Genomic DNA, 20,479 nt, shown 5'->3' on the forward strand with positions numbered 1-20,479 from the left:
GAATGCATAATAAATGATTCTGAGGAGAAGTGTTCTCAAAGTCAGTCAGAGAGAAATGAAACAAATTTCTTGGCAAAGAACAGAGGAAGGCGGAGCTATGGGAAAACTCCACCCAAGGGCAAGCTGATTTGCTACTCATGTGGAAAGGAGGGACATGTATCTAAATGGTGTAAGGAAACACAAAACACTCCCTCTAGCTCACCTAAGCCAATGGAACTAAAGAATTTTCAAACCAGGAAATGTATGAAGGACAAAGATAAACACAAGGGCTTTCTAATGGCAGAAAAATCTTTGACTATGGTAAATAATAATTCAAATGAAAGTACTTGGATTTTGGATTCAGGGAGCACATGCCATTTAACCAATTGTAAGGATTTCTTTCAGGAAATGTGTCCAGAGGAAGGTATTCTTAAAACTGCAAACGCAGGGACTGCTAAGATCCAAGCAAAAGGTATTGGATTCTTAAAATGCAAAGTGTCTAATGAAGTTAAAGAAATTCCTGTAAGTGATGTCTTGTATATTCCCCAAGCAGTTTGCAATATGCTTAGTGTATCTACATTAGATAAGAAGGGATTTGTGATTCATTTTGAAAACAGTAAGTGCACAATCTCTAAAAATGATGAAGTGTATGCTGAAGCTTTTATGCATAATGATGTTTATAAACTGAGCATTTCAGGTGAAGCCTCACATATGGCGCAAGTAAGGAAGAATGATGGTAAATGTAGTCTGGAAATCTGGCACCGCCGCCTGGGACATCGTGATTCTAAGGTGATCCAGGATCTTTACAGTAAGCAACTGGCCACCGGCATTCAGATAAGTGCAGATGCTGGTAATATGGAGAAATGCATAGACTGTGTTACTCAAAAAGGTGTGAGACCCTCATTTCCTGCATACACAGGAAATAGGAGTAATAAAGTGCTGGACTTAATACACAGTGACTTATGTGGACCGTTTAATATCCCATCATTGGGAAATAACAGATTTGTGCTAATATTCTTGGATGATTTCTCTAGATACTGTGTGGCCTATTTGCTGAAAGAAAAAAGTCAAGTCACAGACATGCTGAAGAAATACGTAGCCATGGTGAGCAATAAATTTGAAAGAAAACCAAAGGTTCTTCAGACCGACAATGGTGGTGAGTTCATTTCACAAAGCATGCGCACATTTCTAGAACAAGAAGGCATTCAGCATATCACAACAGTAGCTTATACACCAGAGCAAAATTCTGTTGCAGAGAGAAAATTTAGGTCACTTGTGGAAATGACCAGATGTATGCTGTCAGATAGCAATCTCCCTAAAAGACTATGGGGGGAAGCCATTCTCACAGCAGTGTACCTACAAAACAGAATGCCAACTAAAGGCGCTGAGCGCACACCACATGAGACATGGCATGGTAGGAAGCCAAACCTGTCACACATAAGAACATTTGGAAGTACAGCATATGCTCATATACCAAAGCAAAGAAGGCATAAGCTGGATTCCACAACAGAAAGGGGCATTTTAGTTGGCTATGCTCCAGGACACAAAGGATATAGAATTTTGAATCTGAAAACTGGCATTGTTGGCATAAGACATGTTACATATTTTGATGAAAACAAAAGGGTTGATAAAGGCTGGATTATCCCAGATGAGCCTTATCATCCAGAATATGAAACTAGAACCATAATAGACATGCCAGTGTATATAAATGCCATACCAAGGCAGATGTCTGAAAGCAACTCACCTGTATCTAACGAGGAACAGGCAGAGGAAGCAGACACAGAAAGGATCATTGAAGAAGACAGTACAGTTGGAGAAGGGGAATCAATTGGAGAAGAACTCTCAGATTTAGAGGATGCGGAAAGGTCAGACCAACCTGTTGTCAGACGCTCATCCAGGGAAAACAAAGGTGTTCCACCCCCAAGACTGTCTTACCTAACAAAGTCAGCAGAAGCTCAAGAGCCCTTAACATGGGATGAGATTGAGAAAATGCCAGCAGAAGAAGCTGCTGAATGGCATAAAGCTGCACAAGAAGAAATTGATGCATTGGATAAAAATAATACTTGGATTCTTACAAAATTACCTCCTGGCAAGAAAGCTATAGGATGCAAATGGATATTCAAGTTAAAAAGGAATGCACAAGGAAAAGTGGAAAGGTATAAAGCAAGATTAGTCGCAAAGGGATATCTTCAAAAATATGGAGAAGATTTTGATGAAGTGTTTGCACCTGTAGTGAAACACACGACAATCAGAACACTTCTGAGCATTGCAGTCTCAAAAGGCATGCAAGTCAACCACATTGATGTGAAAACAGCGTTTCTTCATGGAGAAATAACTGAAGACTTGTACATGGAACAGCCAACAGGTTTCATAAATACAAAACAAAGACAGCTAGTGTGTAAATTAAACAAAGGTCTTTATGGATTAAAGCAAAGTGCAAAATGTTGGAATGAAAAATTGCATGAAATATTGACAAATTTAGGATTTAAGCAAGGTGAAGCAGATAAATGCTTGTACACTAGGTGCACAAATGGACAATATGCATACATTTTAGCTTTTGTTGATGATCTGCTCATTGCAAGCAAAAGTGAGCAAGAGTACAAGGACATTGTAAAGTGTTTAAACCTCAATGTTGAGATAAAAGAACTTGGTAATGTGTCATACTATCTTGGTATAGAAATTGAGAAACAAAATGATGGTTCTTATCTTCTAAGCCAGAAGCAGAAATAAATGAGCTTATTGAAAGTTTAGGTATGCAAGATGCCCAAGTTGTAAGCACTCCCATGATCACTGATTTTCTGAAGGATGAAACAGTAAGAGAACCTTTACCAGATAACATCCAATATAGATCAGCCATAGGTAAGCTTTTATATCTAGCTACCACATACAGGGCTGATATAGCAAATGCAGTAGGAATTTTGAGCAGAAGGGTCAGCTCACCTACCAAATCAGATTGGACTGCAGTTAAAAGGATGGTAAGGTATTTAAAGGGTACCATTGATTGTAAATTAAAGATTTCAGCCAATAGTAATCCAAAACTAATATGTTACTGTGATTCAGATTGGGCAGGGGATCATTCTAATTATAAATCCACAAGTGGATATGTGTTTATGTATGGAAATGTACAAATTACATGGGCCAGTCATAAACAAAGTATTGTGAGTTTGTCTTCTACAGAAGCTGAATATGTGGCCGTATCGGAAGCGTGCAGAGAACTGATGTGGATTGAAAAACTTTTGCTGGATTTCGGAATAGCTGAAAAGAGACCAATCCAGTTAATGGAAGATAATCAGAGCTGCATCCGACTGTCACAGAATGACAAGGTTCAGTCACGCACCAAGCACATCGCAACGAAATACCACAACGTGCGAGAGCTGGCGAAAGAAGGGGTCATCAGTCTACACTATTGTCACACCAGTGAGATGACAGCTGACATCATGACCAAACCGTTACCCAGAGAACATTTTGTGAATCTGCGTATAAAGCTTGGACTTTGTATGAATAAATAATTGCATGACAGTTATGCATGAGAAGGGGTTTGTTGGAATGTAATTGTATTTTTACATGCATTGCCTGTCACCTATTATTTCTCTGTGATTACTCTGTGACCTCTGATGTGAATTACTTAGTGAGGTCACACAGCTATGCAACTTCCTGTGGGGGTTAGACACAGCACATGCAGCACATGGAGCACATGGAGCTCATGATCTCTCCTAACCTGAGAGGATCTATGGTGGTGTGAGCATCCATTACCATCTAAGCACATGGAAGGAGCTGATAATACAAATGTATAGTAATATGTATATATAAGCCTGTCTGATTATAATCTAACTGCAAACTGTGAGTAAACAGATGTTTTGTTACTTCAACTTTAAAGTGACTCAGCAGTGAATTATTCAGGGGTGAATGAGAGAGAGATGAAGAAAGAAATTAACATTTCTAAAGCTGAAGCTGTGTGTACTAAAATTTGCTAATTATTTACTACAAATAATCCAACAGAAAGAAGCTCTTCCTCCCATTGTAAAAGGCATATCATATTACAGGAGTTAAATCATTACCTACAGAACCAGTTCCGGAGTTAAATTTGACAGAATTTCTTGAAACTTTCTTAGAGACAATTACTGAACGCACAACTCTTCTTGCTTCGTTTGCCTTTGAAACTGATAGTAATAACATATTAAGACTTTACTTCAATTTTTTGGATCAAAGATACAAGTATTTCCTGACATAAGCAAATCAACACAGAAAAGGAGAAGGGAATTCCTGGGGTTAAAGCCACGAATTCTTGCACTGGGAAGAACTTTCATACTAAAGTTTGCATGTAGATGCTTAGTTTCTTTGAATAGAATTAATTATAAGTTGCAAGATCTGAGACAACATGGTTTTACCAAAGGGAAATCGTGCCAAACGAATCTCATTGAATTCTTTGATTGGGTGACAGGAGAATTGAATCAGGGACGAGCTATAGACGTAATCTACTTAGATTTCAAGCAAAGCTTTTGACACGGTTCCCCACAGGAGGTTCTTAAATAAACTGGATGGGCTGAAGATAGGACCCGAAGTGGTGAACTGGATTAGGAACTGGTTGACGGACAGAAGCCAGAGGGTGGTGGTGAATGGAATTCGCTCGGAGGGAAAAGGTGAGTAGTGGTGTACCTCAAGGATCGGTGCTGGGACTGATTCTGTTCAATATATTTGTGAGTGACATTGCCGAAGGGTTAGAAGGTAAAGTTTGCCTATTTGCGGATGATACTAAGATCTGTAACAGAGTGGACACCCGGGAGGGAGTGGAAAATAAGAAAAAGGATCTGAGGAAGCTAGAAGAATGGTCTAAGGTTTGGCAATTAAAATTCAATGTGAAGAAATGCAAAGTTGCACTTAGGGAATAGAAATCCTCGGGAGACGTATGTGTTAGGCGGGGAGAGTCTGATAGGAACGGACAGGGAGAGGGATCTTGGGGTGATAGTATCTGAGGATCTGAAGGCGACGAAACAGTGTGACAAGGCGGTGGCTGTAGCTAGAAGGTTGTTAGGCTGTATAGAGAGAAGTGTGACCAGCAGAAGAAAGGGGGTGTTGATGCCCCTGTGTAAGTTGTTGGTGAGGCCCCACCTAGAGTATTGTGTTCAGTTTTGGAGGCCGTACCTTGCAAAGGATTTAAAAGAATTGAAGCGGTGCAAAGAAAAGCTACGAGAATGGTAAGGGATTTGCGTTACAAGACGTATGAGGAGAGACTTGATGACCTGAACATGTATACTCTGGAAGAAAGGAGAAACAGGGGTGATATGATACAGACATTCAAATATTTGAAAAGTATTAATCCGCAAACGAACCTTTTCCGGAGATGCGAAGGAGGTAGAACGAGAGGACATGAAATGAGATTGAAGGGGGGTAGACTCAAGAAAAATGTCAGGAAGTATTTTTTTCACGGAGAGAGTGGTGGATGCTTGGAATGCCCTCCCACGGGAGGTGGTGGAAATGAAAACGGTAACAGAATTCAAGCACGCGTGGGATAAACATAAAGGAATCCTGTTCAGAAGGAATGGATCCTAAGGAGCTTAGCCGAGATTGGGTGGCAGAGCCGGTGGCGGGAGGCGGGGATAGTGCTGGGCAGACTTATACGGTCTGTGCCAGAACCGGTGGTGGGAAGCGGGGCTGGTGGTTGGGTGGCGGGGATAGTGCTGGGCAGACTTACACGGTCTGTGCCCTGAAAAGGACAGGTACAAATCAAGGTATGGTATACATGAAAAGTAGCACATATGAGTTTATCTTGTTGGGCAGACTGGATGGACATGCAGGTCTTTTTCTGCCGTCATCTACTATGTTACTATCCACCTTATAATTGAAAGAGAAAAACGCCTAGATTTCGACCCAAATCGGGAGATAGACGTTTATCTCACAAAAACGAATAAATCGGTATAATGGAAAGCCGATTTTGGACGTTTTCAACTGCACTCCATCGCGGAAGCGTACAAAGTTGACGGGGGCGTGTCAGAGGCGTGGCGAAGGTGGAACTGGGGCGTGGTTATCGGCCGAGGAGAGATGGGCGCCTTTCGCCGATAATAGACAAAAAGTATGCGTTTGTAGCTAGAATTTAGGGCACTTTTCCTGGACCCCAAAAAGTGCCCTAAATGACCAGATTACCACCAGAGGGAATCGGGGATGACCTCCCCTGACTCCCCCAGTGGTCACTAACTCCCTCCCACCACAAAACATGATGTTTCACAACTTTTTATTTTCACCCTCAAATGTCATACCCACCTCCCTCGCAGCAGTATGCAGGTCCCTGGAACAGTTGTTAGGGGGTGCAGTGGATTTCAGGCAGGTGGACCCAGGCCCATCCCCCCCCTACCTGTTACAATTGTGCTGCTTAATGCTTAGTCGTCCAACCCCCCCCAAACCCACTGTACCCACATGTAGGTGCCCCCCTTCACCCCTTAGGGCTATAGTAATGGTGTAGACTTGTGGGCAGTGGGTTTTGAGGGGATTTGGGGGGCTCAACACACAAGGGAAGGGTGCTATGCACCTGGGAGCTCTTGTACCTTTTTTTTTGTTTTTGTAAAAGTGCCCCCTAGGGTGCCCGGTTGGTGTCCTGGCATGTGAGGGGGACCAGTGCACTACGAATCCTGGCCCCTCCCACGAACAAATGCCTTGGATTTATTCGTTTTTGAGCTGGGCGCTTTCATTTTCCATTATCACTGAAAAACAAAAATGGCCAGCTCACAAATTGTCGAATAAAATATGAACGTCTATTTTTTTTGAAAATACGGTTCGGTCCGCCCCTTCACGGACCCGTTCTCGGAGATAAACGCCCATGGAGATAGACGTTTTCGTTCAATTATGCCCCTCTATGTATTCTTTGATCCAGATAAAATGTGTCAATTTATTATTGCTAAGGAAAGCGGTGGTGAATTAACCTCGAATGCACCAACAGGGAACTAAAACCGCTGGTTGGATTCTGTGCTTCCCCCTCTCAGTTGATTATATTCAGATGTTAGTTTCTTCTTTTTTTTTTCTAAATTTCTTTGTGTCTTGACTGAAGTATGTGGCCTAAGTTAATATAAAAATTTCTATGCTCTTGATGTTAAGAGGAAAAGAGTAATTTTCCTTAATGTACTTTTTCAGGTTTTCAGACATTTATATTATGTGAATGTATAATTGAAATTCATAAAAAAGAATTTAAAAAAATGTATAATCCAGCCTGTTATATTATCTCAAAGACTGACTGCTGTTTTCAAAGAGTCAAATCACTCCATTAGAGTTTGAACGGGATTTTATTTTGCTCCTTATGGTAACTTCTTCTTGCTTCATTTACCGATTGCTTAGATCCCTATTTCATTTAGGTGCAGGTGTCCTACTTTGCTCGATGCAAGATGAACAGGGTGTGCTTGTCCGGATATTGGGAGGTGACTCCTTGGTCACTGATCAGCTTCTTATTTGGAGGAACTTGGGGTTTTCCCTGTAGATGGAGTGCGCTGTCTTTTTAGAGTGGGAAAAGCAAGGCATTTTTCCCTGGAGGATGATGGTGCTATTCTCTCCTTTGCAGATCTACTGCCACGCCTAGGGGGCTAGATGGGGCAATAGATTTGCATATTGTCAGATAAAACATTGTCTCCTCGCTGGCGGCAGATTCACTGAGGTTGAGAATGGTTGCCTAAATCAGAGTTTTTTTTCTTACCATTGCAGTGCAAGGTATCTCACTATCAGTTTGCATAATGCACTGCAGAGATTGGAGAGGAAAGATGCTCTGGGCCAAAAATGGCCTACGACCTCAGGACCTCACTAGATCACTGGAATATACTTACCATCATCAAAAGTACACCTCATTTGGTTTCAGGTACATAGTCCAAGAATGTCACCATAGAGTGATCCACAGAGCTTGTTTTTCTCACATGCAGATGTACAGATCGGGCAGGTTGCAATTTCCTACTTGTCTCAAATGTCACATTGCAGATGGCAGGAGATACAGCGGTTTTGGTCAACACGTGTAAGGTTTATGACTGCCATCTTCAAGTGTATCATAGTGGGATCAGTGGAGCATCTAGTCTTGGACCAAACAGGCGCAATACTAAGGAGCAGACTTTACTGTTTCATAAATGTCTTTAGTAACCCATAAATGTACATTGCAAAACTGGATCTCATCAGATCCTCTGAATTGGCAGTGAAGGAGTCAGTTGCATCTCCTTGCCACCTGGGAGGCAAGGAACACCAAAGAATCTTTTAAGAAAAAAAGCTAGATATCTCAAAGTGTGGGAGTCTTATTTGGACCTCCTGAACTCGAGAGGTTGTTCTTGGATTTTGGCAGTATCAGTTAAGAGTGGGAGGAGAGGGGCTGAGTTGGGTTAGGGGGTTATTTCTCAAGGGATCTGGAGATCAAAAGAGCCCATGCTTTCAGATTCATCTTTCGGATGCAGTTTCTCATGTTTTGGTGGGGGAAGGTGGTTGTGAGGATTTGTACTAGGTTGAAGAGTTTATGTGAGTCTTTGTAGTTTGGTCCTATTATTGTTTTGTAATGTAGTCTTTTTGTCTGTTTTATGGTGTATTTGTATTTTCTCCGAAGTAATTTCCAGTCGTTTAGTGTTTGTTCGTCTTTCTTTTTGTTCCAAGCTCGTTCTAGTTTCCTGACTTGTGTTTTAAGTTTTTTCAGCTCTTCAGTGAACCATGTTGATGTCCCATTGTTATTTTCCAAACGATACTTCTATGATCTCGCATAACTTGTACAATGTAACCCATAACCAAATTGTAACAAATGTATTTCCATTATTCATATCTTATTGTAAGCCACACTGAGCCCGCAAAGAGGTGGGAAAATGTGGGATACAAATGCAATAAATAAATAAATAAATAAATAAGAAGGGGAGAGGCAAAGAGGGAAGACACTGAATGGGTAGATGGATGGGGAAAGAAATAAGAAAGATGCTGGAAGAGGGAAGACAGTGGGTGGATGGATGGATGGAGAGAGAAAGAAGGAAGGAAGATGGTGGATGGAAGGACAGGGAGAGAAAGATGGGAAATTCTAGAAGGAAGGATGGGGGAGAGAAACAGGAGAAATACTGGATGAAGTGGGAGCAACAGGGAAGACACTGGATGGAGTGGTAGAGAGAAACGGGAAATGCTGGAAGGAAGGGGGAGACAAAGAAGGAAGATACTGGATGAATGGGGAAGAAAGAAGGAAGATGCTGGATGGTTACAGGGAATCAAAGATGGAAGGACATTGAGAGAAATGGATGGAGGGAGACAAAGAAGGTAGATGCAGGATGGAAGGATGGGGGCGAAAGAGGGTAGATATGGAGGAGTAGCCTAGTGGTTAGTGCAACAGACTTTGATCCTGGGGAACTGGGCTCAATTCCCACTGCAGCTCCTTGTGACTCTGGGCAAGTCATGTAACCCTCCATTGCCCCAGGTACAAATAAGTACCTGTGTATATACTATGTAAACCGCTTTGAATGTAGTTGCAAAAACCACAGAAAGGCAGTATATATCAAGTCCCATTCCTCATGCTGGATGGAGAGATGGAAAGCTGTAGGTAGATGCAGTAAGAAGGAAAATTGAAGACTAGATAGTAAGAATGAATTAAATCTGGACAGAGAGGCAGAAGAACAAATTGAAGAAAGGAGAGAGAAAAATGGCACAAAGAGTTAAGAGAAGATGGAGAAAAGCAGAAACCAAACTCAGACCATAATTAAACAAATAAAATAACCAGACAACAAAAGGTAGAAAAAAGTAATTTTATTTTCTATTTTGTTATTAGAAGATGTCTTTTTTTGGAATGTCCATTCTCTGCCAATTGGAGCTCAGAGGTACTCAGTTGAAATTTGTCATCTTAGGGCCTCTTTTACTAAATAGTGCTAGCGATTGCTGCGTGGCAAATGTGATACAGCCCATTCCAAATGAATGTGGTTTAGTAAAAGAGGCCCTTAGAAAGCACATGACTTGAAGTTGAGAAACATTTAGACAAAGGAACAATTACTTTATGTTCTGTAACCAAATTAAATGTACTCCAGTTTCTATCTGCTGTTACAGCTATATCTGCTGTTACAGTTATATCGTCATTTGCAAATTTTTCCAAAGGACAAGTTATTTGTTGTTCTGAAATTAAATGTTTTACAAAACAAATCTATTTTCTCAGAAAAATAATCCACTAGTGTGCTTTAAATTCGGTTGATTAATGGTGCATAGGATTTTAATGATGCTATCAAGTCTTTCATTACCAGAAATAAAGCTCGCTAACTGTAGAGAGTCAAATCAGTGATGAATAATACATTTTTCTTGCCTTAAAGAGTTCCGATTTTTAACCTTTTATAGTATGTTTCCACTGTAGTTTAATACTTGATTTTTAGATTTGCGCCAGTTCCTAACATACAGCATTCTTTTTTCTAGTTCTGTAGTGCACAGAATACCAAGGAGAGGGCATGGGCCTAGCATCTTTTTAATAACAAGAGGTGCTATGGTGTCAATAACGCTTGTTACCTTCTTTTCCCAAATGTCTAAAATATTAATGGGATCTGCTTCCTCAGTTTTTGTCAGAAGATGAGGTGTTAATTGATTTTATTTATTTTTTGGCAATGGCATCAATTTTCTCTCTTGATAGAAACATTTTATAATTAGGCACCTTCTGCAGTCTTGAAATAGAAATGGATAAAGTAAATTCACAAATAAAATGATCAGACCATGGAATAGACAACCATGTACAAGCAGAAAGAAAACCGGTAACAGTAGAAATAGAATACGTTATAATAAAGAAGGGCCTTTATCATGGGTAGCTCTACAAGCAATAATATAATGTGAAGAGACTGAAGAAAAGTAATAAAGTTGGAGACTGAGTAAATGGCAATTTGTTCTATATTTTACCAGCAGCCAACATAATTCCGTCATAACCTGGGTTTTATGATCAAAGTTCCAATGATGGATTTTTAGAATACTACTTGAGCAGCTGTCAATTTACATGAAAGTTAAAATTAAGACCTAGTTTCCATCTACAGAACTGATATTTCCACAGGATAGGCTATTGGTTCTGCCACTACTGACAGTGATAAGAAACACATACGCATCTGTTTTCTTTCACGGGGTCACAGTTGTACAATGTATCATGCAAAATTATTTCCAAATTAGGAAATGTTGCAAAAAGTGGTTAATTCAGATGGTGTACGATGTGGAAGATAGTTCTTGACCCTCTTACAGAGATTTACTGTTAGTGCTGCCTGTAGTGCGGACACTGTACAGAGTGAACGCTCAAAATTGATCTTTTTCATGGGCAGGTCCCAGCCTCTGGAACAAATTCCACGTAGATTATGAGGGGAGATTGACTTTATCAAATGTAGAAAATAAGTTAAAACTTCTGTATTTGAACAGGTGTATGGAGGTTAGAACCAGTCATAAAATGGACTACAGTTTTGTTTACTTATGCTTTATCTTATCTAATTACACCTTATCCAGCTTATTATTTTAAATGGTTTATTGTGGGCCACATATCAATAAACTAGGTTTGCTTTTCTGAAGTAGGCTGTGAAAAACTGTAAGACTGCTTGTAGCTATTCTGCATGCTGTTTTAAAATTTTTTAATTTTGTATTTCTTTTAATAGTTCAAGATGATTTACATTCGGGTACAGTATTTCTCTGTCCACAGCAGAGGCATGGCCACAGGTGGGCCTGGGCCTTCCCAGCAATGGTGCACTCTGACAAAGCAGGCACTGGGGTGGATAGGAAGAAGAGAAGATGTGGAGGGTAGAAGAGAAGGATAACTGTTGGACATGAGGAGGGAGGTAGGGGAAAATTGTTGGATGTAGGGTAGGGAGGGCCAGATACTGTTATGGGGGGGGGGGGGGGGGGGGGGGGTGAAGAACAAGAGAGGAAGAAATGTTGTAAGAGATGGTGCAAAGGAGAGGTGAAGGACAAGGGAAGAAGAAATGCTGGACCTAGGAGGAGCGGATGGGGAGAGGGATGAGACAGGGAGAAATGTTGTACATGGTGGTGGAGGGGAGGGAGAGATGGAGAAATGCTGCAGGAAGAGGAGAGAAAATGTTAAGACGGCATGAAAGAGAAAGAGGAAGATGGTGGACAATGGGAGAGAGAGAAGAGGAAAAAGGGAGTGATGTTGGATGTGAGGGAAGGAAAGATGCTGCACAGGAGGGAGGGGAGGAGGGGGGAGATGTTGGATCAAGGGGCAAAAGGGAGTGAGGGAGAGATGCTAACTATGGATAGGAGAGGAGAGGAAAAAATGCTGGACCATGGGGCAGCAGGCAAGAGGGACAAGAGAAGGGACAGGGGAATGGGGGAACCATGTGAGAGAGGCCAAGGGTTGGGGGAGTGACAAAGAAATGAATGGGAGGAGAATAGTGATTACAAGGGGTAGAAATATGGTAATATCCTTTTATGAACAATGTTAGAATAGAAGAAATCACAAGTTTTAGGAGAAATGAAACTTACAACAGTATATAAGTGCAGAATGAGAAAGCCTAGCTGAGCAGCCTTGTAGCTCAGCCTGAATGTCTTGCTGGATGTGCCAACTCTGATCCATAGGGAACAATTTTTTTGTACTGACTTAGAGAAAATACCAATAAAGATTTTACTTGGTTGTGCTAAATCAGAGTCAGTTTGGCTCCCTTATTCTAGCCAAAGACATTTTTCTTTAAGGCTTAAGTGTTTTCCCCTCCCAAGGGGCAAGGGATCAGGATTACAAGATAAAAGGGAATCAATTTTTCACTCTTTCAGAAAGTACAAAGACCGGGAGACAATCAAGAAATTATATGGACACACTTTTAAAACAAACAAGAGGAAATATTTTTTCACTTAAATAATTGAACTCTTTGCCAGAGGATGTAGTAACAGTGGTTAGCTTATTAAAAAAGGTTTGGACAAGTTCCTGGAAGAAAAGTCCATAGTCTGTTATTGACATGAACATGGAGGAAGCCACTGCTTGCCCCAGGATTGGTACCATGGAATGCAGCTACTATTTCAGTTTCTACCAGGTACTTGTAGAATTGGCCACTGTTGGAAACAGGATACTGGGCTAGACGGACCACTAGTCTGACCCAGTATGGCTATTCTTAAGTCCTAACGATAATCCACATGATAACTTCCCCCTAAGTGTTTAGCCCAAAGTCACAAGGAGCACTAATGGGATTTGTACGTGGAATCTCTGGCTCTCATGCCACTGCTCTAATCACTAGGCTACTCCTGTATACCAACAAATACAGTGAACGTGAAAAATTTGATCACTAAGAGGTCCTTTACTAAGCTGCATTAAGCACTAATGCGCACCTAATGTAGCTTAAAATGGAACACTAAGGGAAGTGTACCTGAAGTGTTCAGGTATCCTGCCGTAAATGCCATTTTAGCATGCGCTAATCCACACGCTCAAAAGGTTTTCTATTTTTTTTTTTTAATGAAAGGGGGTATTTCTGTGCTAATCAGTTAGTGCATCTACATTATTACGTGCTAACTGGTTAGCTCAGGATTACCTCGCAAGCCCTTACCGTTTATACAATGGGTTAGTGCAAGGGCACGCTAAGGCAACGTTATACTGCAGCTTGGTAAAAGGGCCCCCTATAATAGAAAACTGCAGAGAAGATATAAAGCCAAAAGGGAGGAAGCTTGACTTTTGTAGTGGGATCTGAAAAAATAATAAAGAGAAAAATCCACTGAATGGTAATGAGTAGGAATAGTTTAGATTTTAGAGACACGGAGAAATCATTTGTATCAAAAAGTGGGAAGTCTGTATGAGGAAGTGGCAAGGAGATAGGCACACCTGAGATGTATAAAGAAATTGCAAGTAGATATCCAAAGTGGAGCTGAAAGAGAAGAGCTGCCCTTGCAGTACTCTGGGGATAGGAGAAATGTGGAGGAGTGGCATAGTGGTAAGAGCACCAGTCTTGACATTCAGAGGTGACCAGTTCAAATTCCACTGCTGCTCCTTGCGATTTTCAACAAGTCACTGAGGGGTCCTTTTACTAAGTTGCAGCGAAAAAGGGCCTGTGCTGGTGTAGATGTGTGTATTGGACACAAACAGGTCCATTTTTCAGCGCACTTGCAAAAAAGGCCTTTTTTTTTGCCAAAAACTGACGTGCAGCAAAATGAAAATTGGTGAGCATCCATTTTGGGCCTGAGACCTTACTGCCACCCACTGACTTAGCGGTAAGGTCTCACGCGTTAACCAGGCGGTAATTGTCAGCATGCATACAATGCCGATTAGCGTCACATGCTGAAAAACATTCTGGCAAATGTGGCAGATGAGCGTAAAAAATGAAATTACTGCCCGAGCCACGTAGTAGCTGGGCGGTAGTTCAAAATTGACGCACATAGGACACGCGGACACGCCTACATGGCTTAGCAAAAGGGCCCCTTAATCTTTCATTGCCTTAGGTACGAACTTAGATTGTGAGCCCTCCGGGGACAGAGCAATAACCAGTATACCTGAATGTAACTCACCTTCAGCTACAACTGAAAAGGGTGCAAGCAAAATCTAAACAAATAATAAATAAGCATAGTTTTTGATGCAAAACATGTAGTTAGATAGTGCTTTGAAGATTTACAGAGGCCTAACTATTTGGGAACTAGAAAGGCACTACAACTAATCCGCAGAGAAAAGGAGTCTATTTCATGAAAAACAAAATAAAAATTTTTTTTTAAAAAGTATTTTTCAAGCTTCCTCCAAAGTTGTTCAACAAAACCAAGTTAGAATTTATAAACTACGTACAATCAGCTCTTGGTATTTCTTCTTCAGGGACTGATGCCGTTCACGAAGCTGGTTGGCCATAAGTTTGTACTGATCCCTTTCTTGCTGGCATGTGTCCAACTCCTTAGATAAGATCAGCAAAGCTTCCTTTTTACTTTCCAGCTTCCTCTTACACACAAGATACTGACAAAAAAAAAAAAAAAAACCATGAGAAAAGCAATATAAAAATACACAGACTTATGATATTACAGAAAGGTTTCTCACATTCTCAACATCAATATGCAGTGTGTCAATAGGGTGTCATGTTTTAGGCCTTCAATTATATATTTCACAGTGCTGGAACAAGGATCCAAGAAAAATAAATTCAATCTGCTGCTTGTTCATTTTAGAAACTACAACATGATTTCCACATCACTCTGTTCTATGGATTATAAAGAACGCCCAACATTGCCATGTTATCTGAATTCAAATGTGTGCAATTAAGTGCACTTGATAATTTACTCTCAAGAAGAATGAAATGCTATAGAATTACCCCTTAAAGCTAGTTAGAATATGTGACTGAGTAAATTATAAGATTTGGTGTTCTGTACATGGGTATAATTTCTTCTTTGATCTACTTTCCATTTTTTTGAAATGCTGAAATGAAATGGGACGATGAAGGGATGATTCCAGCCTTCATAAAACCCTTACAAGTATTGGGCATTGCCACTGCTCTTGGAGTGAGGAAAGATTTTGAGCTGGAAGACAAGTTCTTGGTGGACCAAGAGGCCCCAAGACTCCTCCGGGGCCACAGAGAATGGCCCAAGTCTGTGCAGCAAGGCTTGGTTGGAGGACTTCATGCTAGCGCTGCTTTAGAGGGGCAGCCAGCGCTATTGTGAAAGTGTTCAGTCAGTAGCTCGGAAAGTAGGGTTGCCAACTAGATCCACATTCGCCCGACAGGGCTGATTCTGTTCTGGGCTTACTCCATTGCATGCAGGGACTAGTTCTGATTTCCCCATTGGATTCCCAAAGAAAAGAAAAGCTACAAATCCCACCATGCATTGGGGTACTCTCAGGACTGATCTACTCTGCTGGGCAAATCAGGATCTAGTTGGCAACCCTATCTGAAAGGCGATCCGATGCTGCCATCACTGGCTCCAATGACTAACTTAGCAGAGGGTAACCTGGACCTGAGGTGAAGGACCTCAGGAGGAAGACTCGATCCTGGGAGCTGCCATCTTGCAACCCTTTCTCTGGCCAATGGGGATTATACTGGACTCACCTGGTAGCACTGGGAGCGCTACATAAGGGGTGTTCTGCTTCTATAACTATTTCTTTGGGAAATTGATATTCTAGTAAAGATCTGACTGCACAAATGGGGTCTTAGATCTCTGCAAACTATAGTCTCCCAGGTTAAGGACACTTGAGCTCAAGTCTCTCAGGATAGACTAGTCATCCATCTATCAGAAGACAGAATATCTTGCAAATTCTGTTAGAAATTTGTTACAAAAATCCAAACAAGTGGCCAAAACAATTAGGGCAAAAGAGGCTATGTTCAAGAAATACAGAAGAATGCAACAAGAAAATCATGGAAACACTACTGGATTAAACTCAAAGAAGTTAAGACGGAAATATGGCTACTGAAAGCCCAGGAGGAAGAAAATAAATTGCTAAATATGTAAACAGAGGTGATAAGGCCTTTTCCAGATATACTGGGGAAAGGAGAAAAGCTAGGAATGGAACTGCAAGACTGAAATATGCTGAGAATAGCTATGTGGAGAGTGATAAGAATAAATCGAGCATACTAGCTAAATAAATATTTCACTTTGGTGTTCACAGAAGAAAATCCTGGAGGAGACTGCTGTTGGCTGCCAAGGGTATATCTGGGAATGGAGTGGATATTACACCACTCACAGAAGAAAGTTTATAAACAATTTGAAAATCTGAAAGTGGACAAAGCTATAGGGCCAGATGGGATACATCTCAGGATACGGTGGGGGCTCGGAGAAATCCTGGCAGGACCTCTAAAGGATTTATTTAATAGATTCTTAGAGATGGAGAGGACCACGGGATTGAAGATGAGCCAATGTGGTCCCTCTTCACAAAAGTGGGGAAAGAGGTAGGAAACCACAAGCTGGTAAGCCTCATGTTGTTGGTAGGAAAAATAATGGAGTCGCTGCTGAAGGAAAAGATAGTTAACTTTCTAGAATCCAAAGGGTTGCAGGATCTGCGGCAACATGGCTTTACCAAAGGAAAATCCTTCTACATGAATCTGATTTTTTTTTTTGACTGGGTGACCACAGAACTGGATAACGGACATGTGCTAGATGCAATCTACTTGGATTTCTGCAAAGCCTTTGATACGGTTCCTCACAGAAGACTCATTAATAAGCTGAGAGGGCTGAACTAGATTGGAAACTGGTTGACCAACAGGCAACAGAGGGTGGTGGTAAAAGGAATCCGATCAGAGGAGAGGAAGATGAGTAGTAGAGTGCTTTTTTGCGGATGACATGAAGATAGCTAATAGAGTGGATATCCTGGAGGCTGTAGAAACCATGAGAAGAGATCTCCAAAAATTTAGATTAATGTTCAAAGGTTTGGCAGTTAAAATTTAATGCACTTGGGTTGCAGAAATCCAAAGGAGATGTACCAGATAGGAGGAGAAAGATTGATATGCACATGCACAGCTCAGGAAAGGGACCATGGGGTGATGGTGTCCAAGAATCTCAAGGTGACAAAACAATGCAACAAGACAGTCTCCATACCCAGAAGGATGCTAGGCTGCATAGATAGGGGTATAACCAGCATAAGACAGGAAGTGTTGATGCCCCTGTACAAGTCACTGGTGTGGCCTTACTTGGGAGTATTGCTTTGGAGGCTGTATCTTAGATAGGAGTGAAACAGTGGAAAGACGAGAATGGTTTAGTTTAAAATATGGCAAAAACAGAGGTAATGATTTTGGGAAGGGAAGAATTGAAAGAGTGTCCTGAGAATGTTTGTTTGGGAGACATGAGTGTTTCAGTTAAGAAAGAGAAGAAGCCGTTAGGGGTAATGTTGGATCATAAGCTTACAATGAAATGCCAGGTTGCTAATGTTGTTCAGACAGCCTTCAGACAATTACATATGATTTTAGATTAAAATCTATGCTTACTTTGTATGATTACCGTTGTGTGGTTCAAAGCATGATTTTGACGCAACTGGACTACTGCAATGCCTTGTACATTGGTTATGGCTGTTTCCAGAGTTAAGGCATTGCAAGTAATCCAGAATGCTGCTGTGAGAACAATCATGGGTTTATCTAGGTCATCCCATGTGACACCTGCTCTTAAGCAACTGCACTGGCTTCCAGTAGCACAAAGGAATCAATTCAAAGGAGTGGAGGAGTGGCCTAGTGGTTAGAGCACCGGTCTTGAAATCCAGAGGTGGCTGGTTCAAATCCCACTACTGCTCCTTGTGATCTTGGTCAAGTCACTTAACCCTCCATTGCCTCAGGTACAAACTTAGATTGTGAACCCTCCTGGGACACAGAAATATCCAGAGTACCTGAATGTAACTCACCTTGAGCTACTACTGAAAAAGGTGTGAGCAAAATCCAAATAAATAAATTTAAGCTGCTGACAATTGTTCTCAGGTGCTGTTTGCTTCTGCTCCATTTTACCTGAAGCAAGAACTGCAGGTGTACCATCCCAGACGTATGTTAAAATCAGAATCTACTATGTGTTTTTCTGTTGATGCAGCAATGCAATTGTGCTATACCGATACAAAAGCTTTAACATTTAGACGTACCCACTTACACCGTGTCAATAGCAGGTGCAAATGTTCACGACTAAATGTAGCACTTTAGCACATAAATGCAAGTATTCTATAAACTATGCACATAAGTGTGTGATATACCCATGCCTCACCTAGTGCCTCCCCTTGTGCATGCCCCCTTGCATTTCTACAGTATCCCCCAGATTCTATATATGGCATTTTGAGTTGCGCATGCCCAATTTGTGCATGCAAATAATGAGCCAATCAGCGACACTAATTGGGCAATAAAAAGCAAATAATTAGAATTTACATGCGCATCTTTTTAGGTGTATTCTATAAAGAAGTGCACTTGTTTGGCAGACTGGATGGACCATACAGGTCCTTATCTGCTGTCATCTACTATGTGTAAATTCTAGTGATTGGATCCAAAAAGGGGGTATGGCCATGGGAGGAGCATGGGCAGGGCAGGGCAGGGGCATTCCTATAATTTATGCTCATTGTTACAGAACTAGTGGGATTCACGCTTAATTTAGGCATGGGGATTTACACCAGGTTTTCATTAATGCAGTTTATAGAATGAACTTCAACTACATTTAGGTACAACCATGTAAATGGTTGTACCTAAATATAGTTGCAGTTCATTCTATAAACTGTGCCTAACTGTAAGCATGGTTTATAGAATAGCTTTACGCTGGTATCCCCCTCTATGCCCTCCATCTACAAGTTGTTCCGTTCACTGCAGTTAAGCTCCTCACAGATTTGACCACATCCCTCCTCTCCTTCGAGCTGAACACTGGATTCCCGTCTCTGCTCGGATCAAATTCAAAATTCTCCTAATGGTTTAGCAATCTAGGTTTCCTTCTTACCCTTCCTATCTCAGTAGGCCCCACATCCCCTGTGCTCCCCTTCGCCGTTTTCACTCTGCTGACAACATATCTCCTGGCTTTCCCTTCACCTAGCTACGCCTCACCATTTCCCATGACACTGCATTTAGGTACCTTGGCCCTAAACTCTGGAATGGCCTACTGCTTCAAATCAGGAAATCAGCCATCACTTCTGGCCTTTAAACAAGCTTTAAAGACTCATCTTTTCTCTCTCTCACTTGGTTGCCTATGAAGCTTTGTAAATCTAAGTGCTTTGAAAATACACCTCCCCGTGTAGGTCTTTGGCAGTATATCAAAGTGCATTGAAATAAGTAGATAAAATAAATACAGAATCTAGTCCTAAGCAGCTTGCACGCTAATGTATATATTGCTGTATGCACATAAATGTTAAATTCATATGCATAAGAGCTAAAATCTTAGGGCCCTATTTAATAAGGCTCGCTAACGTTTTTAGCGCATGTTAACCATGTAGACACCCTCAGGAATATATGTTACAACGTGCTAATTTTAATACAGGCTAAAAACACCAGCGCATCTTTGTAAACAGGGCCCTTAGGGAGCAAATGATGCTTCATTTAAGTGCTAAGATCATAGAATTAGGAGGTTAGTGTAAATGTATGATAAATAAATAAAACACACAAGCACATACATACATTTACATCTTCTGAGCAAGTGTAAATTTGCAATAAAAGGTGGTCACCATAGGAACATATTTTATAAAAAGCATATAGGCACTTTTGTTGCCTTTATAAAAAAGGCACATTTTATTTTTTCATAAGCATACTGTTATGAAATTGCCACCTTACAATCAACATTTCCTGATAGGAAGCAAAATCATATTACAAGTTAAAACATGAGACAATTGATGGTATAAATTCCACCCAAACAGCCCTTGATGTACTGGAGACCTAGGAAAGGAGAAGGATCACAGAGAGCTGCTCCTGCATCGTCTAATGTGGGTCTCCCCCCACCCCCCACGCACACACACCCACCCTAGGGGCCCACAGTTTTTAGATGTAAACGTCTACCATTGGATCTCAGATATACCTGATAAGCTAAGAAAACGCTTAGAACTCTTTTCCCTCTTCAGTTTCCAAGGAGCTCCTCACTCCTCCAAGGAAAACATAATCAGCCTCCCTACCGTCTTTTCCCATCAGGGAACAACTTAGACTACAAAAAAAAAAAAAAAAAAAAAAAAAAGCTTGCCTCAGAA

The 20,479-nt window shown here is 41.1% G+C and overlaps 1 protein-coding gene across 2 annotated transcripts in view; it reads right to left on the minus strand.

Annotated features, from left to right (window-relative positions):
• CCDC149 (coiled-coil domain containing 149) overlaps positions 1-20,479 on the minus strand; it is a 179,857-nt gene that overhangs the window by 137,143 nt on the left and 22,235 nt on the right. For both annotated transcript variants that reach the window (XM_030191244.1, XM_030191243.1), the window contains exon 2: positions 14,672-14,833. In XM_030191244.1, the coding sequence (XP_030047104.1) occupies positions 14,672-14,833 (162 nt within the window). The remainder of the gene's footprint in view (positions 1-14,671; positions 14,834-20,479) is intronic.

The sequence above is a fragment of the Microcaecilia unicolor genome, chromosome 2 (assembly GCF_901765095.1).
Source record: "Microcaecilia unicolor chromosome 2, aMicUni1.1, whole genome shotgun sequence".
NCBI classification, from domain to species: domain Eukaryota; kingdom Metazoa; phylum Chordata; class Amphibia; order Gymnophiona; family Siphonopidae; genus Microcaecilia; species Microcaecilia unicolor.